Source organism: Ptychodera flava, chromosome 15 (assembly GCF_041260155.1).
Source record: "Ptychodera flava strain L36383 chromosome 15, AS_Pfla_20210202, whole genome shotgun sequence".
Lineage (NCBI taxonomy): Eukaryota > Metazoa > Hemichordata > Enteropneusta > Ptychoderidae > Ptychodera > Ptychodera flava.
In genome coordinates, this window is record NC_091942.1 from 7987543 (window position 1) to 8011559 (window position 24017).

A 24017-nucleotide genomic window follows, 5' to 3' on the forward strand; every position below is an offset into this window, starting at 1 on the left:
TACAGGTATTGCACAGCTCGCCTTCATAGCAATCCCTGCATGTACAGGTGAATTCCGTGCACGATCCTGGATTAGGAGCACAGAATCCATTATTACATGGATTCGGGATACACTGATTGATCACTGGAATACAGAAAATCATTAAAATGAGGTTGAATAACTGGTATTTCAAGAAGGAGAACTTGGAACAGGGCAGCTCATGCATGAAAGCTAAAATTATGGGACAGAAACAGACAATGGGATGGAAAGAAACAGTTGATAATTTACAGCTGGTCATTCATTTCTCTACAATTTTCTTATCATTTAACTTTTCAAGAACTTTCACACTGTTTTTTTTTTTTTCAAAATATGCAAGGAATTCTTTCAAAAATACAAGGGTTTTAGATAGAATGAGATTCAAGTTATCTTGCTAGGTACACTAATGAGAAAAAAGCGTGTAATCTAAGTTCAAATACCTGCAAAATAAATTAAAAGAGGGTACCAACTGTATTACCCCTTTCACCATCGGACTTTGGTATGACTCTTAAGTGCTTGAAGTTAAGTGGGTGAGCCCATTCCCAGGGAAGGAGGGGTGACAGTGGTTGGACTTACATATTTCACAGCGGGTTCCCTGGTAGCAGTCATCACATGTACATGTGGAAGAGAGGCAGTCAGCGCTGGCTACACACTGTCCTCCATTCTGACACAGGTTGACAGAACACGGATTGACCGCTGTTGATGTCAAAGAGGGCACATACAAAAAAATGACCGTCAGTGTCAATGAAGTATACAAAGTTGTGGAAGTAAATTCACTCTTGAAGCCCCTATAGCTGTATCTTTTAGTATTCCTTTTGTGATTTTAACTCCGAAAATAAAACAAGTTTGTGGCAGTACTCATTGAGGGGTTTGTATACACGTATTATTAAGTGCCCAGTGGGACTGCATGTGCAAATTTGAACAAGATCAATGATAAACATGTGCCCAAAAGTAAAATGGCGCCCTCATGCAAATATAGTAAAACACTGTGCACATATGCATTGGAATCTTCACAGAAACAACAGAGTAGTCAAATATAATGCATAGTGCTGAATGTTTTCAACTGGGACATCATGTACTTTGTTTTCTTTATAATGTTACCAGTTTTTAAAAATGGTGGGAAATCAAAATAACGGTTAAAATTTGAATTTACTTGTCTGATTTTTCACTAAAGAATGGTTTTGAAAAGTTGTAAAAGACTTATTTCCTTTAAAGGGTCCACTTTCACCACCATGGTTTGACCCAAACCCATTGTTATCAATGGTGATTGTGGACCTGTTCACAGGGAATTGGGGGTGAAAAGTTTAAAGGGTCGACTTTAAAGAAAACCACACCACAGTGCTAACCGCTGTACGCATCCGCGTGTGAAAAATAAACACAAAAAGTGAAAGATCAAGAGGGCAGTGTTGCAGTTTCAGGATTTTGTTTCAGTTACATTTCGATGGTCAGCTTTTCACGCAGACCTTGACGACAATCCTGCTCTTAGATATACCATTCTTTACTGCAACAGAGCACAGGCTGCTAATGCTCCAGCTCAGTATGTTGATTGTAAATGTAAAGGAGTATTCATAGTAATATTCATTATGTGCTGGGGTTCAAACATGGCGGTTGGTTCACATCTCACAAACACCCTTACAAACATGTATAACCTTACCGTAAAGAGCAAGTAGATGGTTTTACATATCCTTGAAGCCATCCATAGACACAATTTGGGTCTCCTATTGATTTGACCGGGAATTTAATAAATCGAAAAAGTGAAAAAAAAAGGTCAAAAAGATAACAATAACGTCCCTTTAAAAATGTCACTTACCGGTTTCACAGTTTAGTCCTGTCCAACATGAGGGACACTGGCAGGTGCGATATGAGCAGAAGTTTGTGCAGGTACCTCCGTTTTGACATGGGTTAGTTTGACACTCATCAACAGCTACATCAAATGAGATATGTAAATTAATGTCCAGTTTGCATGTAGGAAATATTTATATTACAAAGCTAATGACAAATCGTCATTGTAACAGAAGGTATTATGTAAAAAGCAGTGAAAATGTAATTTTTCCGAATAGAGTTAACAACGTAAGGATGCAGCCATTATGATGTGTTGGTGAATACTGGGTAATCTGTTTCTCTAGCACAAACATTTTGGAAGTTGACCCCTGATTTTATTCTTGATTTCCAAAGGAAAAGGTTTGAAGTTTCCTTATGGAATACTACATTTAAAGCCTTAAGATTCTATTTGCGTGACATGGTAAGACCCAACATCACTGTAAACTTTTCTCCTCGTCACAGATTTGTCCATGAATTTTCTGTCCTTTTTGACAGACTTGTAATTGTGAAAATTTGTTGCTGGAATGCACACACTGTACTTAGGACTGACAAGAGTGTTCAAGTCACTCAGGGCCTTACCAATTTCGCAGTCGTTTCCAGTCCAGCATGCCGGACACGTGCAAGTTCTTGTTGGGCAGTTGCTCTCACAGAATCCACCATTCTGACATGGGCTTGCCGCACATATGTCAACAACTGGCAAGAAAGAAAAACAGTACATGACACAAATGGTGCTGTATGCTACGAATGAAGAGAAAGTTTCGAGAGAACTTTTCCTCTAGTCCAGAATAACAACATTTGAAAATATTTGACAATGATAAATGATAAATGAAGACATACAAGTTATCGTTCATCTACTGAAAAGTATAGCCAAAGTTTTATGCACTTTGCATTACAATGATCTTCATTTGTACTGTACTGCAGTTTGATTGTCTCAAGATCAGGTGCTCAGTGAAAACTTTGAAGTACAGACCTTAGCTAGCCAAATGCAATTCTACGTGAACTTTTAACCCTTTCCCAACCATGGTTTGGTCTAAACTCTCCTAGCTACGGTGTACCACCTGATTTTGACAGTTCACGACATATATGCAAGAGCAATAGCAAGTGCATATATGAAGTGAACTGGTCAAAATCGAGTGGTATACCATCATTGGGTTTGGTTTATTGTTTTTATATCATACCAGTATATTGAAATTCTAGCATGAAACATCAAAAAGGGATTTTGCTCTTGCTGAGAGTTCACGCATGTGCCAACCGTGCTCGTGAATATACCATGGTTCTTTTCACATCTACCAAACAAATTGTTGTATTTGCCCCGTCATAATGATATTATAATAACGTATAATGATATAATGATTGATATCCTGTGAGTGATGCGTACCTGTTTCACAATAAGTCCCAATGTGGCATTCATCGCATGTGCAGAAGATGTTTTCACAGTTTGCAAACATTGTGCACGTGCCTCCATTCTGACAGAGGTTATTGGTCACACATAGCTGTACAGCTGGGATGGGAAATAAAAACACAAAATTTAGGTTTCAGCTGATACCAGAGTCTTTGGGTTATCCATTAGCCAAAAATTTTCAATGAATAAAGCGAACATACATCTTTCTTGAAGAAATTATTTCAAAGAAGTGATAAAATCTTTGTAAAATTTGATTAGCCAGAAGCCAGTGAAAAGAGTTTTTTACAGTTTTTGACAGGTGGGCAACAAAAATGAAGATACCATGTCAATCAAAATACAGTAAAGGGAAATGTAAATTTAGTTTTCTCTGTTGAGATACCGCAGGTGTAATAACCATTTTGAATTTCAAGTATCATTGAATATTGGCTATAATTTATTTCTCTCTCTAATATCAAAATTTCTATGGTGACATCTGAGTTTTATTTTTGCTTTTGAAAGAGAATGATTTCAAATTTCTTTAAAGGAAATTCAGGCAAAGTTTAGGATCTTTCAATTTTGAAGTTCACATTACCCCTAAACCTTTGAGTCAGAGTCCACATTGTGATTGGAGACTCTACAGTGGTATATCTAAAGATGGTATCTGTTCTTATTGCTATCATTAAAGTCACAGATCATTACAATTGTCCATCATCAATATTAGAACATGAATGCCTTTCGATAAACATTATTATCTATTGGTGAGCGGGTTGACACGCCTGAACAAAAAATTGTGTTGTTCTGATAACCCGACTTACCCTATTTTTTACCTGCCGACCCTAAACTTTTTAGAGCTACGTAAACACGTGTTCGTTACTTGGCATTTGATTTTTGCTTGCACAAGGATGTCTTTTATGGGGTTTTTTTCCTTTTATATGTATGATACATTTTTTTGGAAATGTTGTGGCCAGTGTTTGGCCACCCTGAACCCCTGAAAAATGCATACTTAAAAAATAAAAATATTTTGGAAAAAAAAATTTCTGTCAACCTACCTACCCTATTTTTGAAAACTATGTTTAACTTATCAGAACAGCACAATTCATATTTTTGGCCTTAGACTTCAAACTTACGTTCATCACAGTTATCTCCAGTGAAGCAGGAATCACAGTTGCAGGAGTAGAGATCACAGGAGCCGGGTACCGGTTGACATGCTCCAAACTGGCACGGATTGGGAGTGCAGGGGTCTTCCACTTTGGGGGAAAGAAAAGATGGCAGAATTGGTCAGAGCGAACACATGATCTATAGTGATGGAACTATTGTTGGAATGACTTCAGGCAGAATGCACCTCAGGGACAGACTCTCAATTCTTTTCTAATCTTCTATTACTTGTGGCAGATCATATTAAAGGCACATGAGCTGTAACTTATGGCATTATTTTCATGATTTTATATTTGGATTAAAATTAGTTCAAAGAAATGTTCCTACTCAGAGATGTTTACTCAAGTATAATTATCCACTGAGTAAGACTGCATGGCGAGGTTTCAGTAAAACAAATAATAAACGGGTGCCGCACCCAAATATGGCCGCCTCCATACAACTACATGATAAACAGCGTAAATGGTGCATGTACACATTTGAATCTGTACAGATACAACATAATGCGACCCACTGAAAGGACGGGAAAGGGATTCACTCCACTTTGACCAAATGCTCGCCGTTTTTCACATAACATGGCAAGATTTTGAAAATGGCAGGAAATTTAAAATTAACAAAAATCTCTTCAGTTTCTTGCCTATTCTGCCACAAGCAAACATTGCTGAGGCATAGTTAATGACTATATCGTTAAATTTGCAGATTGCAATGACTATCTGAGGATACTGGAGGTATCTTGAGATTGGACAATTTTCTCAGAGTTGCAGCTCATGGGCCTTCAAAGCTCTTTGAATAAGAAACATTCTCACTATCTCAGTGTTTAGAAAATTGAAAATTCATTTTCCCCCCATAGAATTAAAACAGGGATGGCAGCCATTTTGACTTCCAAACAATGGTAAATGTTAGATAGTTTGTTTCTGTAGCACAAAACTTTACACAGTGTCCCTGATATTTTTTCATGATTTGGAGAGAAAGTGTTCAAAATTTCATTGAGGAAGTTTAGTTTGAGCAAACGTTTAAGTCTTTCACTTTCGAGGTGCATACTACTTCAAAGAAGAAAGGCTTTAACTTGTTTTATCTCTGAACAAATTGATCATAAACTTTCGAAGGAAAACAAGTCGGATTAAATCACACGAATAGTACAAATATGGGATTGAGGACTGCACAACTGTTGAAGAAAGTGTTAAAGCCCCTGTATCTGGGTCTGTATACAACTTTTGTCTTCCTTTTATTTCACTTTCAGTGATTCTAAATTACATCTAAATTACTATTTTGTTAATGCAAGATTGTCAGTATTGACAGGAGCCCCTAATGATGATGCATAATAGATACTCAAAAATAATGTTAACCTCAATCAACATTAATTTTATCAATGACATCTTGGAATGCACCCAAGATGCGGCAACTGATACTGGCTTAATATAAAATTTGACATTATATGTGAAATAACACAGAAGTTATGTGATAAATTGACCATACTCTAGTCATTTACCAACAATGTGAGAAGTTTATCTTTATAAGCCTTACGGTGATAAGGGGAGACACACGGCTCTTGATAAGTACAGTATGAGATATTACATGAGTTTGGAAATGAGTGCATAAAAATATTATCAAAGACAAGAGAAATACACTACTGAGATCAAAGTAACAAAATGAGAGTTGCTTACATGTTTCACACTGCAGGCCCGTGTAGCAACCTTGGCAGAAACAGGTATAGTCTTCACAGTTGTTGAGTTCAAATGACGGCTGACAAACGCCGTTGTTCTGACATGGGTTTGAGCTGCATGGATTCACCCCTTGTGGTAGAAATCACAGCAAAGAGTAAAATTTCAGCTACATTTGTAAGATACAAAGATCAGAACTGGTAATGGATTGTCCCATGGTATTTGACAGAGTGACTTCATTTTCCTGACATTTCAGCAGCTATTGTGATGTTTTTATATAGTCCTTTGTAGTCAAGAAATCAAAATGATCCAAAAATCATAATATTCTCTGAAATCATTTTTGCTACGGAAAAAACATACATAGATTAGAACATACATTTGGCAGCAATAAAGGTTATAGGTTCATGATTGTTATACCTACTGTGTTTCAGTCATATGGCAGGGAGGGATATGACAGCATACACATAAGGACAGGCCACGACAGTAACAGCATACATTTGTTGCCCGAGGGCCTGAAAGTGCTCTAAAACAGTCTGTATGCAGAGGGAAACAGACTGTTGGTTGACTCTCAGGCCCAAGGGAAAACAAACATGTTATCACCCAAATATGGAGGGTCGATGTGTTTTGTAAACATCTTATTCAATTTTCTCAGCAAAAATTCTATAAGTTCTACAGCCATCATCACTCGTCTCAATTAAAGATGACACTGCCATCTTCTTTACAAGTTCTAGAAAATGCACATGAGTAGACAGTACTTTCAACCTTCCCCAGTTAAAAGTTTTTCTAAACTGTCTACAGGTTTGGAAACTGTTCATTTTGAACTTGGCCTTCCCAGGTACATGTATCAGCATCAAAATGATGCACGCCACGTGACCATAGTTTAATAAATCAAAACAGAGTGTAAAAAAGGTGTGTTATAAAAGAAACTGTAAATAAACATATGACAGAGAGTTGGAAATACTGATACTCACTTTCATAGCAATTTGTTCCTGTGTAGCATGGCTCACAAATACACTGATACTGTGTACAGCTGGTTGGTATGCAAGTACCTCCATTTCCACAGGGATTGAATTGGCATGGGTCTTGTCCTGTGGGATATGAGAGAGAGAGAGAGAGAGAGAGAGAGAGAGGAGAGAGAGAGAGAGAGAGGAAGAGAGAGAGAGAGAGAGAGGAGAGAGAGAGAGAGAGAGAGAGAGAGAGAGAGAGAGAGAGAGAGAGAGTGAGAGAGAGAGAGAGACAGAGACAGAGAGAGAGACAGAGACAGAGAGAGACAGAGAGAGAGAGAGAGAGAGAGAGAGAGAGAGAGAGAGAGAGATGAAAGTGGAATAGCAAAGGTTACATTTTTCATAAAGATTAAATTAAATACATTATTCATACAGATTAAATTGAAATACATTAATCATACATTATGACAATGAAAACATTTTAATATGGGAGAAATTAATACAAGTCAACTTCACACAATTTTTGGTTGATTGGCCCACTGTTTGCAAATCTTTATGTACTGTTGAACCACGGACTTGGAACGGGGTTAGAGTTTGGTCAGGGTGGTGTCAAATGATGAAAGAGAGTGGGTATCACTCTGATGGTTGAAAATAGATGAAGCAACTTGAAGACACTGTCAGTTAGGCTCTGAAGTAATCACCTTTAGAGGAAATAATATTGTGAGAAGACACAATATGTGCCAATGCTATCTTTTAAGAATACACTAGAAGGCAGTTGACATCACATAATGAGCTCATCTATCTGACTTACTTGTTTCACATAATAATCCAGTGTAACATCCAGGGCAAGAACATGTCACCTGGGTGCAGGAACCAGACACTGCAGTGCACGTACCACCATTCTGACATGGTGTGCTATCACAGGCATTGATGACTGGATAATAATAAAAAAAAACATTTGTGTGTCATATTGTCATGATGACCAGCTATGACTGTGAAACAGTTTACAACTATTATCAGCACTTCTGTTTTAAGTTATATTAAAAATTAACAATTAGGGGTTCTTACTCAAAGTTTGGGCGATACCGCATTGGATTTGAGTGATGTGTCCGTATTTTGACGAGTTGTGCAGCAACGAGTCAAAATAGGGACACATCACGAGAATACAACGTGGTATCACCCTAACTTCGTGTAATAGTCGTGCCAGCGGCTTACTGACTACGCATGCGCTTATTCATAATATACTATGCGAGTAACCGGAAGTGTACCCTTCTTCTATGGGCGCCGCTATGTTTTTTTTGAGTACTCGTAAATAAACAAATACGAAACAAATTACTATGATATAACATGCCTTTTATAACATATACCTCTTTTATTAGCCAGTAAATGTTATTATACACCTTGTCGCTGATACAAAGTATCGTTGATATAGATAAACGGAGAAAACTGTCGTGCATATGAACGGGGGCATACGCAAAGAATGCTGGGATTGAATTATAGAAGAGCGCCCCCTGTGTCAATAATTAGATTCAAAAATTGCAAGTTTTTAAACGGACCCGCTATAGTTTTCAGCTTGCAAGTGGAAGGTGGGCAGTGCGGTTACCATTGCAATGATAATTATTGCATAATACGTCCCTTGTTTAACGCAATAGGCTGTTATCATTTTAAAAATTGCCAATTTTTGTCCAAAATTTTTACACGCTACAGAAAATCTATACCTGCCCTGCTGCAGGGTTTGACGTCGTGTAAGTACGTGAACTGCTTTCATCAGAGGGAAACTGGGCATAGTTGTCATATAAACGTTTATGAAGTAACAATTACAGTTTATCATGAATCAATACAAATAACATTGCCAATCTTAACCCCTGGCGCGACACCAAGGGCTGAGCCCATATAATATAACCCCTTTATCATACAAGCATGCTTTGGTTATGACTGTTTTCCTACAGACGCTCCGAAATTAGCGACGGAATCAACTTAAAATCCACCTTGCTTCCTCCAGCTTGTACTTATAAAAACTTGGTTGCTAAGGAGTGATGACAACCGTATCACTTCTTGTTATTATTCTGCTATTGGGCCATTTCATTCAAAGTAGGGTTTATGGAGCACTTTTAAAGTGAACAATTTACATATTACGATGTCGACACAGGTTTTCACAATTGAAGAAGATTTGTTTTTAGTTTAAAATGACGGTGGATGTAAAACATAGGCTGGAGTGTGTAAAATGGGTGTGTTTTCATGTTTTGATACATAACCTCATCCCTGCGTGAAAGTTATGAGGCCATAAAAATCGGGTCAAAATACTCGCGCCCGGCAGCGTTCGATTTCAAACTCGATCGAGCATGAACAGCTGAGAGTAAGGAGCAAGCAGCTCTGCGACATCTATGAATTTATAGTGGATATAATACCCATATCAGTCAGTTATCTCAAAGAATTATACATGTCCCCAGATGTCAAATATGCCGAATTTACCATCTTAGTAAGCGGATTACGGAAAATATGAAGTGAGTACACTGTAAGCTGTTGTGTCGTAACTCGTTTGTGATTTTGTTGCTGTACGAATAAAACATTTCAAAGGTATTTCCGTCATCTGCTTGTATATTTTTTTCCTGGCCTGCCTAAATAGAACTAAACTTCCTTTAACAACCTACGTGAAAGTTGGACTTTCCCTAGATTTTACATTGTATCTGAAATCTGTACCGGTGCCACCAGACACGATCATGACCTGTGAATCTCACTGACAGGTACAAATCAGAAATATTATGTGCACCTTCAACCTTGTCTGTCGCGAGTATTTTCAGTGCGGTTGGATTTTTGTGGCTCATTTACGGCTGTAAACGATGTAATTCACCGCCCAGATACTTAAGCTCATCAACAGAAAACTTGTCGTAAAGCGGTTCTATCATGATGCACTGTCAACCGATATCTTACATGTAATCTTCAGCAGCGTAGACGACATGAAAACACTGCACTGCCACGGGACCGGCCGTGAACGATGAGAGGTGTTGGCAAATGATACAAATTTTCAATACATCTGTTTGTATCTTTTTGGTACAACTGTACTTGTGCCTAAATGCAATGCCCATGAACTGACTGCAAACAACAGAATTTTTACCATAATCATGATGAGGTTTCGGATTGTCATTTTTCTTATTTGCTCAGCTGTGTACATATACCAATGAAGGTAATGCATACCAGCGAAGGTCACGCGTACGCGTCGCTGTAAGTAGTTCGGTTACAGTGAAAATATAATTCGTATTTTCACTAGTTAAAATATGAGTTCATATCATTACCATCTGAACAATAGAAGAATGGCAATACAGGCATAGCATGTATGATAATGACAAGTTATCTTCTTCTTACACATTGCATCTTAATTCATCAATCGAAATATTTGTGAATGAGTTTATAAAAATTTATGTTCACACTTTTTATTCTCATGTACAACAAATGAACGAACTTGTGTCAGTAAGAGGTCATTGAATTTTTGACATGAATTTGAGAAAAGAATTAGAGACAACTGATGGATAATGTTTACTTACATGTATAACAACTTACAGCGAGGGCACGAGTTATCGGAACACCAAATTAGGTAATTACCCGGCAACTTAGCTGAGCACTTTGCTATATGACCTGGCGTTTACCTAAACAAGAGTCTATTTTACTGTCTGAAGACTGATAAGAAATCCACCAAACACAGCAGGCAGCTCCCACTGAGTAAACTGATATCATGGATATGGCTACACTGGAATAACCATTTTCAACTGGCAGTTAGTTCATGGGAAAATTGTGAAAAGGGGGAATAAAATATTATGATGTAAAACACAATCTATTGTAGTCATTTTGTGTCCTGGGCCTAAACCTGACGGGTTTTGCCTCGGTATGTTATTTGGAATTGAAACATCGCAGCATCCCTTGTATTAATCTAGAGTTACAAAACTCGTCAAATTTACCACCTTCCATGAGCCCACCACTGACATTGATGGAACAGTCCATTTTTATCATATGATTGGATGGTTGCTCTAACAGTCAGTGTTTAAAAAATGGTAATAAACATGCATATTATCAGGGTTTTACATGACGCGCATTTCTGCGTCCTTTACGCATAAAACCGGACGCAGGACCCCTCAAAAACTAAACCACGCGTCCCTTGGGACGCAGCAATATCTGTTGCTGTGTACACCTTGCGAAGCTGCTGAACACGTAAAACACATCCCAGTAAACCTTACCGACCCCGTACTTTAACCCTTAAAGTGCCGCGTCGGTTTATAAACCGACACGGCATTCTCGCTCTCAGCGCCACGTCGGTATATAAACCGACAGTGATTGCGTTCTATGCTTATGCCTAACTTAGCTATGCATTGCCGAACTCAGCCAGAAGGAGGGTATTCCTGACCCTTTGAACCCAGTTTAGTACCATATAAGGACTAAAATAATGACATCATGCAGCCTAACGATCGAAAATTCCAGTAATTTATGCGAACTTTCTTTAAAAAGAGGTCAGCGGTTTTCATGAATATTTATCAGTCTGCAGTTTCACGGCCACAGTGCATTGAACGAAACACGTACGTACGTTTGTTGAAAGCTTTACCATGCCGTAGACACGGAAGACAACTATATTATGCCAAGCTACTGCCCTCTGGGTGATAGAAATGATAGATTTTACAGTTTTTTGAGAATATTTTATGGAAAAATGACGCGATTTGGTGACCAAATCGATCGCGATAGTGAACTTCGAACGTATCGGCGGCCAAGATGGCGGCACTGTGTGATGCCTAACTCTCGACATGGAACCCGAGGTTAAGGTTTTCGAAGTCCAAAACATGCAAGATTGAGAAATTTGTAAGGATTCGGTTAAATTGAAGTGTATTTTGTGAATTTTCAAGCGTTTGACTGCCAAAAAGCCCCTTTAAACTGTTGATATTTGACCTCCGGCCGTCCTGAAGCGAGACGGCCATAACAGTCGACCCGGTTTGTAAATGAAATGTAGTTGTTCTGAACTGTTGACATTGCGAGACATTTCCTACGTGTTACGCATTTTTTTAACTGAAATAAACCGGACATGAAACTTTTTTCTCGATACTTAGTGGTTTCTTTCCATTTTGTGGCGGATTTTGTGGCGTGCTTGTCAAAAAATGTGATCAAACTTGGCGAACGGATTGACTAGTATGTATGGTAGTACGAGTCCGTGACTCGATAAGCCACAGATAGTTACACACGCGTACGTGAATTAAACTAATGTAAGTTGGGTCAAACACCAAAATTAATCGATAAAAAGGTTAGTGAAATGTGTTTTTGTCTTCAACTCTTCATTATAGTTATACAGGCGGTTCAAACTATACAGAGTCAGTTGAATATGTGTTGCACAATAGTTACCCCTCCATGTACAATATGGAACCTTGTTGTCTCTGTGTATGCAAATTAATACTAATTGAACACAGTGAAGACCATGGCATTGATAAACTATAAAACATTTTTGTGAAATAAATTGGGACCCCCATATTTTGATGTAGGACTCCCATTTTCTAACACCAGGAGTCCCAGGGACTCTCAAAAGTTACAAGTGATGTAAAACCCTGATATTATACAAAAACAGGACACAAATGACGGCAGCAAATCATGTTTTACACTTTACAACATTTTATTCCGGCCCTTCAAAACTCTCCATCAACTACATGCAGCTGCCAGTCAAAAATGTTTTTGCAGTGCAGGCATATCAGTTTCTCAGTGGAGGAGCTGCATGCTGAGTGTGGGTGGATATCTTATCAGTCCTTCAGACCATACAGTGCGGGACGCAGATATGCGATTTTTCCGTTGTTGCTAAGCATGCTTATGCCAAATTCCATCGTTGCCAAGGGGTCCTGGCGTGCGCTTCAGAGCAACATCAGACTGACTGGGTGACGGTTCAGGTAGGTGGAGCTCTCCAAATTTTCGTTTAATTTCGCAAAGTAAGTTTGAGATCGAATATTTTAAGTAATCTTATTTTAAGAATACTGGTCTCCGATCAAAATTGACCGTTCATGCAGTAATCCTCCTCTAAATAATGTAAATATGCCCAAAGAAAATTGACATTGCTGACGATAGTGGATTGCATCGTAAGGAGAAAGTTGTCAGTATTATGTCCTGCTTTCTGATGTTAACATTTCCGTCTCACGGCCTTATCTTGAACAATTTTGGTAATTTCCGTACAGTTTATTGTATAGGAATAGATTTTGTGAATATCGCTTCTGGAGGAGGTCATTTGACAGTACGATAGCGTATGAAATGCAGACACCTGAAAACCGGAAGTACATTAACTTTCCAGGCGATATAATTGATGATAACTTCGTTCACAATATTCATATTTAGTATCACGGTCGTTTAATCCAGTTATTTGTTAGGGAAGCATTAAGTTGACAATCTTCTGTCGCTTACTTAATGTATTATCATGCAGAATAGCTATAACCGTCGCGGTATTTCAAAAACAATACCATGCAAGTTACCCTCGAGCCACAGTCACTTGCTGTTCGATATACGGCGATGGCCGCTTTGGTATGCATTAGAAACATAGAAAGTCGGGAAATGGAATAGCCGCTATACGCACGTACAGCCGAGTTCGGAGACGGATTTTCCTGACAGAAAGCTATAGTTTACTTAATAAACCAGCATCGATGGCTTCCAATACGTCTCTGAATCCATACCTGTTATAGTCTATCGTCAATAACGACCTTCTTGCATTTTTGGGTACGATTTCCGATTCTTCTCTCGATTTTTCTCTGACTGTCTACAATGTGACGTAGTATTAAACATGAAAAAAACAAAGTCCCCTTCCTATGACCCGCGTCTTTAGCCATAGCAGTGACTATTTTTTAGCTTCACCAGTGTACACATAAGAGAAAATGATAGTCTAGAGCTAGGGCGATGCTGTATACTAATTAGGCTGAAGTTCATATCAAGCATAGGGAGTCTATTGGGAGTTCACGTCGGATGTGCATTAAGTTTGTGAGATGAGATCCTATCAGAAACAAATGAGAGCATTTAAGTCGGACGATTCCACAGAACAGCTGATATGGAAGGATGTTTTGTGAAAATCCTGTTTTATATAACAATATCTGCTACTGATATCTGTTAATATATCATGCATGTTTATCCATTGAAGTGATAATTTCAAAGAGTGTCATTCTTTATACAATTTACGCACTAAATTGTCCTAACAATGGACTGAGGACTTGATAAATAATCATCGACAAATACTTTTAAAACATATGTATAATAAATGATAAATTTGCTGGTTTTTAATATGCATGTATATTAATAAGTGGTGTGAACTTATTCTTTCAGATCAACACTACATGGACTGACGGCCAGTGAACGTTATGCGTGACAAGACTGAAACATTTAAATTTCTTTTTGACATGTCATTACAACAATGATTTATTGCCATTAAAGACATTAATCATTATTACAATCTAGATTTACTGCAATTTTATGAATTTTGTTTCAACGTAGTACAAATATCCACAAAGATTTTAAGATTTAGTAATAAAGCTCTACAAGTTACATTTGCTAGAACCGAATTATTTAAGCAGTCTTTTTGAGTAATTACCCGTACAACATTTTGCCTTCAGCAATAAGAAGTTGTACAAGTGTTAGAGGTTTTAAGCAGGCTTGTTACAAATTTTATCGACAAAGCTTTTTCGACACTTTTACATGAAACCTGTCTGTGTTGTAATGTTGTTGTTATCCTGTACTCTGTCTTCTGTGTATAAGTTTTCTTTGTGTTTGACCCTTGTGAAAGAGGCGTATACCTATCATGGCTATAGAGTTAAAATAAAGTTTATAGGGCATATTGTTGTTATATTGTTATAAGATACTTATTGCATCAAATTGTAAGAGATTTATAAAAAATACGTATTTTAATTTAGGTAAATCGCATAACCTCATCATTAATTAAACCTGTACTTTTAGAACAATAATTGTTAAAATAATTGAACTCAGGTATAGCCTTGAAGCTGTGATACTTGTAATTTTTTTCCCTTTCTGGCTCAATATGCAAGTGTGCATTTCAGAAAAATCAGTGACAATCAGTAATAATTCATTTATGCTTTTTAGTATATTCATATTGGCCACTTTAGAGATACAAGGCTTCAGTAAATCGCCTCATTTTTTATGCTTAATTTTCTGCACTTTTATAGGGGAGATACTTTCTCAAGCGCAAAAGTTCAGGATGAGAAACGGTAAACGGTAGCCGACTGGTTTTGTGTGAGGCCTAGCAGCTAGGCGATGTTGCTGTGAGTGTGTGGGGGTTCGAATCCCGTTTGGGTTATAGTAAAAATTATATTTGAGAAGCGCTACAATGAGTATCGTCGCTAGAGGGCAACCTTCACGCATGCGCTTTAGCTGTTATTTTAGGGATTTGCAAGGACTACCTGTACCCGCCAGTGCTATTTTAAGTTAACATTTCCGTCTCACGGCCTTATCGCCAAAACTGAGGGATAGCGTTTCAGTTTGATGTCTGTGTAAAAGGACAGTGACAAAATCAAACTTGGAGAAGAAACATGTAATGAGCATGACTGAAAATTCAGGAGTGAATGACGTTGTATTTTCTGTCAAAACGCACGAGACAACATTTTGACTTCGCGATTTTCAGCGATATAAACTAATAAGACACTAAATAATGTACGATTTGGTAAATCTAACTATTTATCTTTCAATTCGCCTAGTTATAATTAACATAAGTTGAATTCTCGATGAACTACAGGCGATATTTCTTTACAATGTGTAGCGCTAGATTTAGTGATTTTTTTTGAAATTTTCGCGTTCCATACCACCCACGAAGGAAAATCGATTTTGCGCGTCTCGGGTATCTGCGTCCGCACTGATAAACCAGACTAATTTTTTGGTAAATGCCAGGTCAAATATCAAAGTACTCAGCCAATTTGCTGGGTAATTACCTAATTTAGTGTTCCAATAACTCGTGCGCCAAGTGTAACTATATGTTTATTTCTCACACTGTCCAGCAACATTCTAACAAGCATTAGGAAAACACCTCAACACTTACAGCTTTCACACAATGGGCCTGTGTAACACTGCTGACAGTTGCACTGATAGTCAGTACAGGAGCTTGGCACTTGTGTACAGAAACCACCATTCAGGCAAGGGTTTGTAGAGCACGGATTCACTCCTGGTGGGAGAAAAAAAGAATCGTTACACTGAATCTTGCTTATTTCATGATTATATCATATCGATACACAGAAATAAGCTGATTCAGGTTTTAAATTGTATGTTTGTTGAATTGGTTCTCTAATCCAAGAATATTGGCAAGATCAAGTATGATGCCTCATAATTTCACAGTCAAATACAGATAGTCAAGGCAGAATGCCCCTCAGGGACAGAGATTCGAACTCTCAGACTTTTCCAATATATTTTTGGTCTACCACTTGTTGGGGCTCATTTTGAAGCTCATTAAGTAAATGAACTTTTCACTAGTTATATTTTTGTGAAAAACAAAAATTTAATTTTTCACCATTGATATCTTTAAAACGGAGAGGGCAGGAATTTTGAGTTTAAAGTGTTGATAAATAGCGGGTAATTCGTTTTTCTATTACTAACTAACTTTTGCATGGTGACGCCTGATCTTTATTTCCTGATTTTTGAAGGATTCCGAAGTGGTTTAAATTTACTTCAAGAAAGTTAGGGCAAAACTTTATAACGTCTTTCTCTTCCAAGGTGCCAACTACCTTAAAATACCTAAAGTTTACACTTTAGCAGAAAAAAAATCATAGTTTTTGCAAGACATGTTTTCCAAACCATTTATGTATTCTCCTGATGAGCATATTAATTACTTATAATTGTCCGATCATATACTCACTGGTTTCACAACGGGAGCCTGTATAGCAACTATCACAGACACAATTTAACACTATACATGATGAGCCAACTGGACTACAGAAACCACCATTCTGACACGGCTGTGAACTGCAAGGATTGATAGCTGCAGGACAAAAAGTAACAATAAAAAGAAAAATGTGAAAACCCAGTTAAGAATATTTATTTTCTACATTTACCAATACATGCTACAATATCTGACCTTTACTCATAAGCTATACTCCTATGATTTCAAGCATACAAACATGCAGATGTGCACACACGCATGCCTGCACACACAAACACACTGGTAAGCATGCATAAACATACACACATGTCAGTGCGCATGCAAATGCATGCATGCACACACACACAAACACACACACACACACAACACACACACACACACACACACACACACACACACACACACAAGCCAGTGTGATGTGATGGTGACATACGTTAGAACATAAAAGAAAGTTACTGTATGCCCTTTTTTACCTTCTTGACAGTATCTCCCCGTGTAGCAGTCTGGACATGTACAGGTGAACTCAGTACAGGAGCCAGGACTGGCCAAGCACTGCCCACCATTCTGACACTGATTTGGTTGACATGCATCAATAACTGCACATGAAGTATGGTAGAAACAACAAAACAATGTCAAAGAATATTATAAGTTCATGAACTATCAAAACCACATTGATTCTACAATTTTCAAACGCAGGTATGACGAGAAAGTCTGATACAATAACAACACAACTTGACTGGTTCAAACTAAAAACATATCAAAATACAGTTGAAAATACATATAGATGTAAGTTTATGAAAACAAAGGTAAGAGAAAAGATTAAATCCTTTCCACATACAATTGTTCGGTAGCATTGTATTTTATGATCTTTTGACAAGAAAAAGATTTGAAGATTTCAAACATGAGACCACATGACTAAAACTTTTTAATGACAGAATAGGAACAATAAAGTGAACCTTTTGAAGTCTGACACACCCCCAACCCCCTAACCCCCATGATATATGATACTGTGCTGACTCTTAATCCTGAACAGAGTGTAGAGGTTCGTTGATGGCTATCTGGTGTCAAAACTTGCTTATTTTTAGGTATATTACATTTTAATACTTTAATTGCAAGTACTTTCAGAAGATACCATTCTTAATTGCTGCCTGTGAATACCGGTAGTTTTGAAGTTAGAACATAATATTCCACCACTCTAGTCCCCTCAAACCAAATGGCTATGTCAGGGATGTAAGGAATAGTCAATAGAGTCAAGTTACATTGTGATTAAGTGGATGGGTAACATTACATGTAAACCATCTGAGAAAATATTCCATTGTGTAGAAGAAAAATATTTCTTGAAGCAGTTTCCTGCAAAATTGTAGAATGATACACATCTGACACTTGCATTGAGACTGAAGAATACTTACAGTTTTGGCATCTTATACCGGTATAGCAAGCAGGGCACTGACACAAATAATTTGTGCATCCTCCTAGGCGTTGACACGTTGCTCCGTTCTCACATGGGTTTGGTAGACACTGGTTGATCTCTGGGTTAATGAAATGTAATGAAGGGGATTATCAATACTGAATAACAGTTGAAAAACATATAATGTAAAAAAAAAACAAAAAAAAAACAGTGATAATTCCAAATCACATGTATGTAAAAGAGACCTTTTCATTCGTACATATACTGGTTTTGATATACGAACATGATGCTAAAATTTGGTTTGGTTAATGCATAAGAATAGAAGAGGTGCACAGTACATAACTCTAGCAGCTACATGTTGATAACACACTTTCCATATTGCCATGGAGAATTTTGTATAATGAGAATGTAAAATGAAATCCATCAAAATCTAGGATAATCATATTAGATTCAAAACCCTATTCAATTATAGGCATTTTACACACAGCTTTGTTAGCTGCCCTTGATTTGAGGAGAATTCATCACAACTGGCCAAGACTGTTGAGTTCAAAGGTCACTGCACATTTACAATTGCATAAAGTGAGTCTTTCTACACAGCGTCAACAGCCTTCCATATCATTCATTTCACTCATGGCAGTTTGGCATATTTTTTCAATAACTGACTTACCAGTCTCACAATTTCTCCCTGTGTAGCACTGGCAAGTACATGTGTACTCTGTGCAGGAGCCGGCTACCTGCTGGCAGAAGCCGTTATTCTGACACGGGTTATTTTGACATGGATTCAAATCTGTATAGTGAGAGGTAAAAACAAATGACATTAGGAGAACAGCTTGAAAACTTACAACATCAATCATAATTTAAGACTTGGGATTTTTAATGATTCTTACCACTGATATGATAACCACTATCAAAGGTCTACCCTATATACAATGGTAAAAATAGTCTACTACATTGTATGAAGACTCAACTACTAAAGACAGTATCTTCCAAAGGACAGATCATAATAAAATTAAAATTCCATAATTCTTTTCAATATTAGGCTTATGGAAACTCATTTTCAAAAGCTTTTCAGGAAAATTTGGTTGTCAGCATTGGTCTTGCATTATTAAACAAAATAAAATTTCAGTTTCATTATTATTATTTTTTGTTTGTAAGTCATACTTTAGACATGACAACGACAAGGAGAGGATTGTCACTTACATGTGGCGCAAGTTGATCCAGTATAACAGTCTACGCAGTCACACACAAATGTATCACAGGAGGTCGCCCGACAAGTGCCTCCAAACTGACATGGGAAACTCTGACATGGATCACGTACTGCAGCAGGTTGGGGGAAAAAACACATGAAAGTTCACCGGTGAACATTCTTCACTTGTTTAAAGAAGAGTCATTGTTATTGGTTGATAGTGATGCAAGTCTTATATGGGAATTGATGATCAACTGATCTTGACCTTTTGTTGGCTTTGACAATGGCAAACCTGCTATCATATGCATTTGGTGCTCAATGTCAATTAACTTAAGTGTGAAAGCAGCAGAACCAGGAGGAAATAGCTGTGAGTGTCTTGATATTGAAAAAGATCAAATCCTGTATAGAGTTTGCTATAAATGAACTTTGATCTACATATATTTATTAGAAAGTACACACACACTTATTACATTCTTTGCTGAAGAATATTAATCTTTACGATTTTTGTGGACCAAGGTTGTACGGTGGAAGGGCCTAAGCGTGCGAGGGCCCGAACACTGTACGACCGAGATTCGCAAAAAATGTATCAGGGCTGTAAAGGTTTTATCATATACCTTATGGAATGATAAATATTTAGTTAACAATAATTGTGCAAAGTTTTGGAGATAGAAATTCATGCAATGCCAAACATTTCTCGCCATTTTTGTACATTTTTTGGAAAAGCAACGGCCCTATCCCGACGCATATTGATCTATAATGACGTCATTTGTTTACCTGTAGAACTTGTAGAGCTGCAATGAGGCGTAAATTGAGGTGTAAGAAGAGCGGTGTGGTGTAAATTATCATAAATTTCATTACACCAGCAGCGAGATGCAATCATCAACAAAAAGTTAGATTGAAAGAAATATTGTGCCTTAAGGTTCCAAGACAAGAAATTGACCATTTTAATCTAACAATTCTCTGGTTGTTAATAAGCTAAGAACCCCCGTAAATTGTACATTTTCTGAAAGCCTAGATATAGGGGAACATTTTGGTAACAACAGAGTCATCATTATTTACATAACTATCACGTGACAGGTAATGTTTAAAGATGAAAATGTTTAACATCAAAGATCACTTACACGTCTCGCAAAATGTTCCTGTATAGCATCCTGGACACTGGCACTGGAAGTCTGTGCATGATCCTGTAGTCGGAATACAGACTCCATTGTTCAAGCATCGATTCGGCTGACACTGGTTCAACACTGAAATGGTCCAAATACAGTACAAAGTTGCTGAGTGAAAAATATGTTTATCATAATTCAATAGCAAAGCAGGGTTTTACATGACGCGCATTTCTGCGTCCTTTACGCATAAAACCAGACGCAGGACCCCTCAAAAACTAAACCACGCGTCCCTTGGGACGCAGCAATATCTGTTGCTGGTGTACACCTTGCGAAGCTGCTGAACACGTAAAACACATCCCAGTAAACCTTACGACCCCGTACTTTAACCCTTAAAGTGCCGCGTCGGTTTATAAACCGACACGGCATTCTCGCTCTCAGCGCCACGTCGGTATATAAACTATGGAAGACCGGTCACGACATGCGACATGCGACCTGCGACTTCAAAACTGCGACCTGCGTCCTGCGAGTTTGAAACATGCGACCTGCGACTTCGGCATTTACAAGGTGTAGGCCTAACCTGCGACTTCACAACAGCGACCTGCGTCCTGCGTGTTTGTCAAACTGCGATATCAGTCTTGATTTGTTCGCACCATTGCTCTGAACACGAGCCTGAAAAACACGAGGGACACCATTGCACTATATTAAAACAGCCGGTTTACCGCATTCTCGCGACCAGAGCATTATTTTCGCACCGCTGGCCTACGCAAAAATCGGCCAGCGAAAGAATTCAACCAGCGATAGAAGTGCATGAAGCTGTGACGGTAGAGAATTCCACAAACGAAGAGCACAAATTTATTTCCGTCTTACGAAAGGCAAACCGATCTGAAATAATGCAATAGCAATAGGGTTTTAAACGTCTACATCAGTGTTTAATAGTTTCTGGAACTTTCTGCCTACATGATCTAAAATATTATATACACACAAAAAATAATATGTACATATTATAGTATGTACATATTAGGCTTAAAGACTGAAAATAGGATTGTAGGAGGGTTTAATTATGTCCTGTTTTACAGTTTTAACTCGCGTTATCTATAAAGAACTTGAGTCGGTCTCTGGCTATTCATGGTTAGCAAATATGTTTGCACTTCTGTCAATATCAGTATTATTTTAACTGCTTTACTTTGCATATGTTATTTGTGTAGACAAATGTAGTCCGAAGTTAACCAGTAAGAATATTTTTATTTTCCAACTGAACAAAAGTTGGATCAATTCGATTTTTTGACGAAAAGTAAAAATGAAATTAGACGAAAAGATGGCAACATCCGATGATCAATCACTGGAGAATTGGAACAAAACTGGAAATGTTAGAAAATGAACGACAATAACTGAAAATTCTAATGTTTGCAATGACACTGACGCAGTTATGATACAGGGGGGACAACTGATGAATTAAACAGACAGCTAGATGGTTATACCACAGTGAAATGAGGATAAATACCAGAGATTTCTAAAAATCAAAAAGTTTGTTGATAACATAAGGAAAGAAGCGAGGTAAGGCAGACGAAGAATATCTAAAATAATTTGAAATTATAATATAAACATCTAAATGCCTATCACGTAGCATATTATTTTCCATGCATTAACACGTACTGTCAACATTTCCGTCATAAAATTATCTCTCCAGATGAAAATGAGTGAACTGGTGTGTACATGAATATTGAGTTTTGCCAGACTTTGTGAACGATTTACCAAAGCGAAAGCAATGGCTTATTAATTGATCGATGTTGAACGTTAAATCTCCTTTCCACGTTTTACCCTTTGAGCGCTGTAATTTTCTCCCACCAAACTTTTAGTGCAAAATTTTACCAATTGTATGAATTTCTGTAATTTTTTGATAATTTTGGACCAAATCGACATCACATTTCATTGGCTACAGGTTTTTCCCAATTTTTTTGCAAAAATGGAGAAAAATTGACAGGGGTTTATTATATAAAGGGGACAAAAATAGACTTTGGCGCTCAAAGGATTAAAGTTCACGCAAGACGCCTCCAATCTAATACTGAGGAAAACACCATGAAACGTTACGTGTTGTTGTCGCATGTCGCAGTTGTGAAGTCGCAGGTCGCAGTTTGACAAACACGCAGGTCGCTGTTGTGAAGTCGCAGGTTATACACCTAGGTCTAAATGCCGAAGTCGCAGGTCGCATGTTTCAAACTCGCGGGACGCAGGTCGCAGTTTTGAAGTCGCAGGTCGCATGTCGCATGTCGTGACCGGTCTTCCATAATAAACCGACAGTGATTGCGTTCTATGCTTATGCCTAACTTAGCTATGCATTGCCGAACTCAGCCAGAAGGAGGGTATTCCTGACCCTTTGAACCCAGTTTAGTACCATATAAGGACTAAAATAATGACATCATGCAGCCTAACAATCGAAAATTCCAGTAATTTATGCGAACTTTCTTCAAAAGAGGTCAGCGGTTTTCATGAATATTTAATCAGGTCTGCAGTTTCACCCGTACGCGGATACGGCAACAGTGCATTGAACGAAACACGTACGTACGTTTTGAAAGCTTTACCATGCCGTAGACACGGAAGACAACTATATTATGCCAAGCTACTGCCCTCTGGGTGATAGAAATGATAGATTTTACAGTTTTTTTGAGAATATTTTATGGAAAAATGACGCGATTTGGTGACCAAATCGATCGCGATAGTGAACTTCGAACGTATCGGCGGCCAAGATGGCGGCACTGTGTGATGCTAACTCTCGACATGGAACCCGAGGTTAAGGTTTTCGAAGTCCAAAACATGCAAGATTGAGAAATTTGTAAGGATTCGGTTAAATTGAAGTGTATTTTGTGAATTTTCAAGCGTTTGACTGCCAAAAAGCCCCTTTAAACTGTTGATATTTGACCTCCGGCCGTCCTGAAGCGAGACGGCCATAACAGTCGACCCGGTTTGTAAATGAAATGTAGTTGTTCTGAACTGTTGACATTGCGAGACATTTCCTACGTGTTACGCATTTTTTTAACTGAAATAAACCGGACATGAAACTTTTTTCTCGATACTTAGTGGTTTCTTTCCATTTTGTGGCGGATTTTGTGGCGTGCTTGTCAAAAAATGTGATCAAACTTGGCGAACGGATTGACTAGTATGTATGGTAGTACGAGTCCGTGACTCGATAAGCCACAGATAGTTACACACGCGTACGTGAATTAAACTAATGTAAGTTGGGTCAAACACCAAAATTAATCGATAAAAAGGTTAGTGAAATGTGTTTTTGTCTTCAACTCTTCATTATAGTTATACAGGCGGTTCAAACTATACAGAGTCAGTTGAATATGCCCTATAGTTGTGCGCATGTGTTGCACAATAGTTACCCCTCCATGTACAATATGGAACCTTGTTGTCTCTGTGTATGCAAATTAATACTAATTGAACACAGTGAAGACCATGGCATTGATAA

At 37.9% G+C, this 24017-nt stretch overlaps 1 protein-coding gene across 1 annotated transcript in view; it reads right to left on the bottom strand.

Annotated features, from left to right (window-relative positions):
* LOC139151079 (uncharacterized) overlaps positions 1–24017 on the bottom strand; it is a 270051-nt gene that overhangs the window by 113897 nt on the left and 132137 nt on the right. The window contains exons 129-144 of the mRNA XM_070723612.1: positions 20564–20686; positions 19457–19573; positions 18924–19043; positions 18258–18377; positions 17322–17444; positions 16825–16947; positions 16015–16137; positions 7786–7908; positions 7002–7118; positions 6034–6162; positions 4345–4464; positions 3215–3337; positions 2416–2529; positions 1826–1939; positions 592–711; positions 4–123 (exon numbers count right to left, since the gene is read on the bottom strand). Coding sequence (XP_070579713.1) covers positions 4–123; positions 592–711; positions 1826–1939; positions 2416–2529; positions 3215–3337; positions 4345–4464; positions 6034–6162; positions 7002–7118; positions 7786–7908; positions 16015–16137; positions 16825–16947; positions 17322–17444; positions 18258–18377; positions 18924–19043; positions 19457–19573; positions 20564–20686 — 1929 coding nt within the window. The remainder of the gene's footprint in view (positions 1–3; positions 124–591; positions 712–1825; positions 1940–2415; positions 2530–3214; positions 3338–4344; positions 4465–6033; positions 6163–7001; positions 7119–7785; positions 7909–16014; positions 16138–16824; positions 16948–17321; positions 17445–18257; positions 18378–18923; positions 19044–19456; positions 19574–20563; positions 20687–24017) is intronic.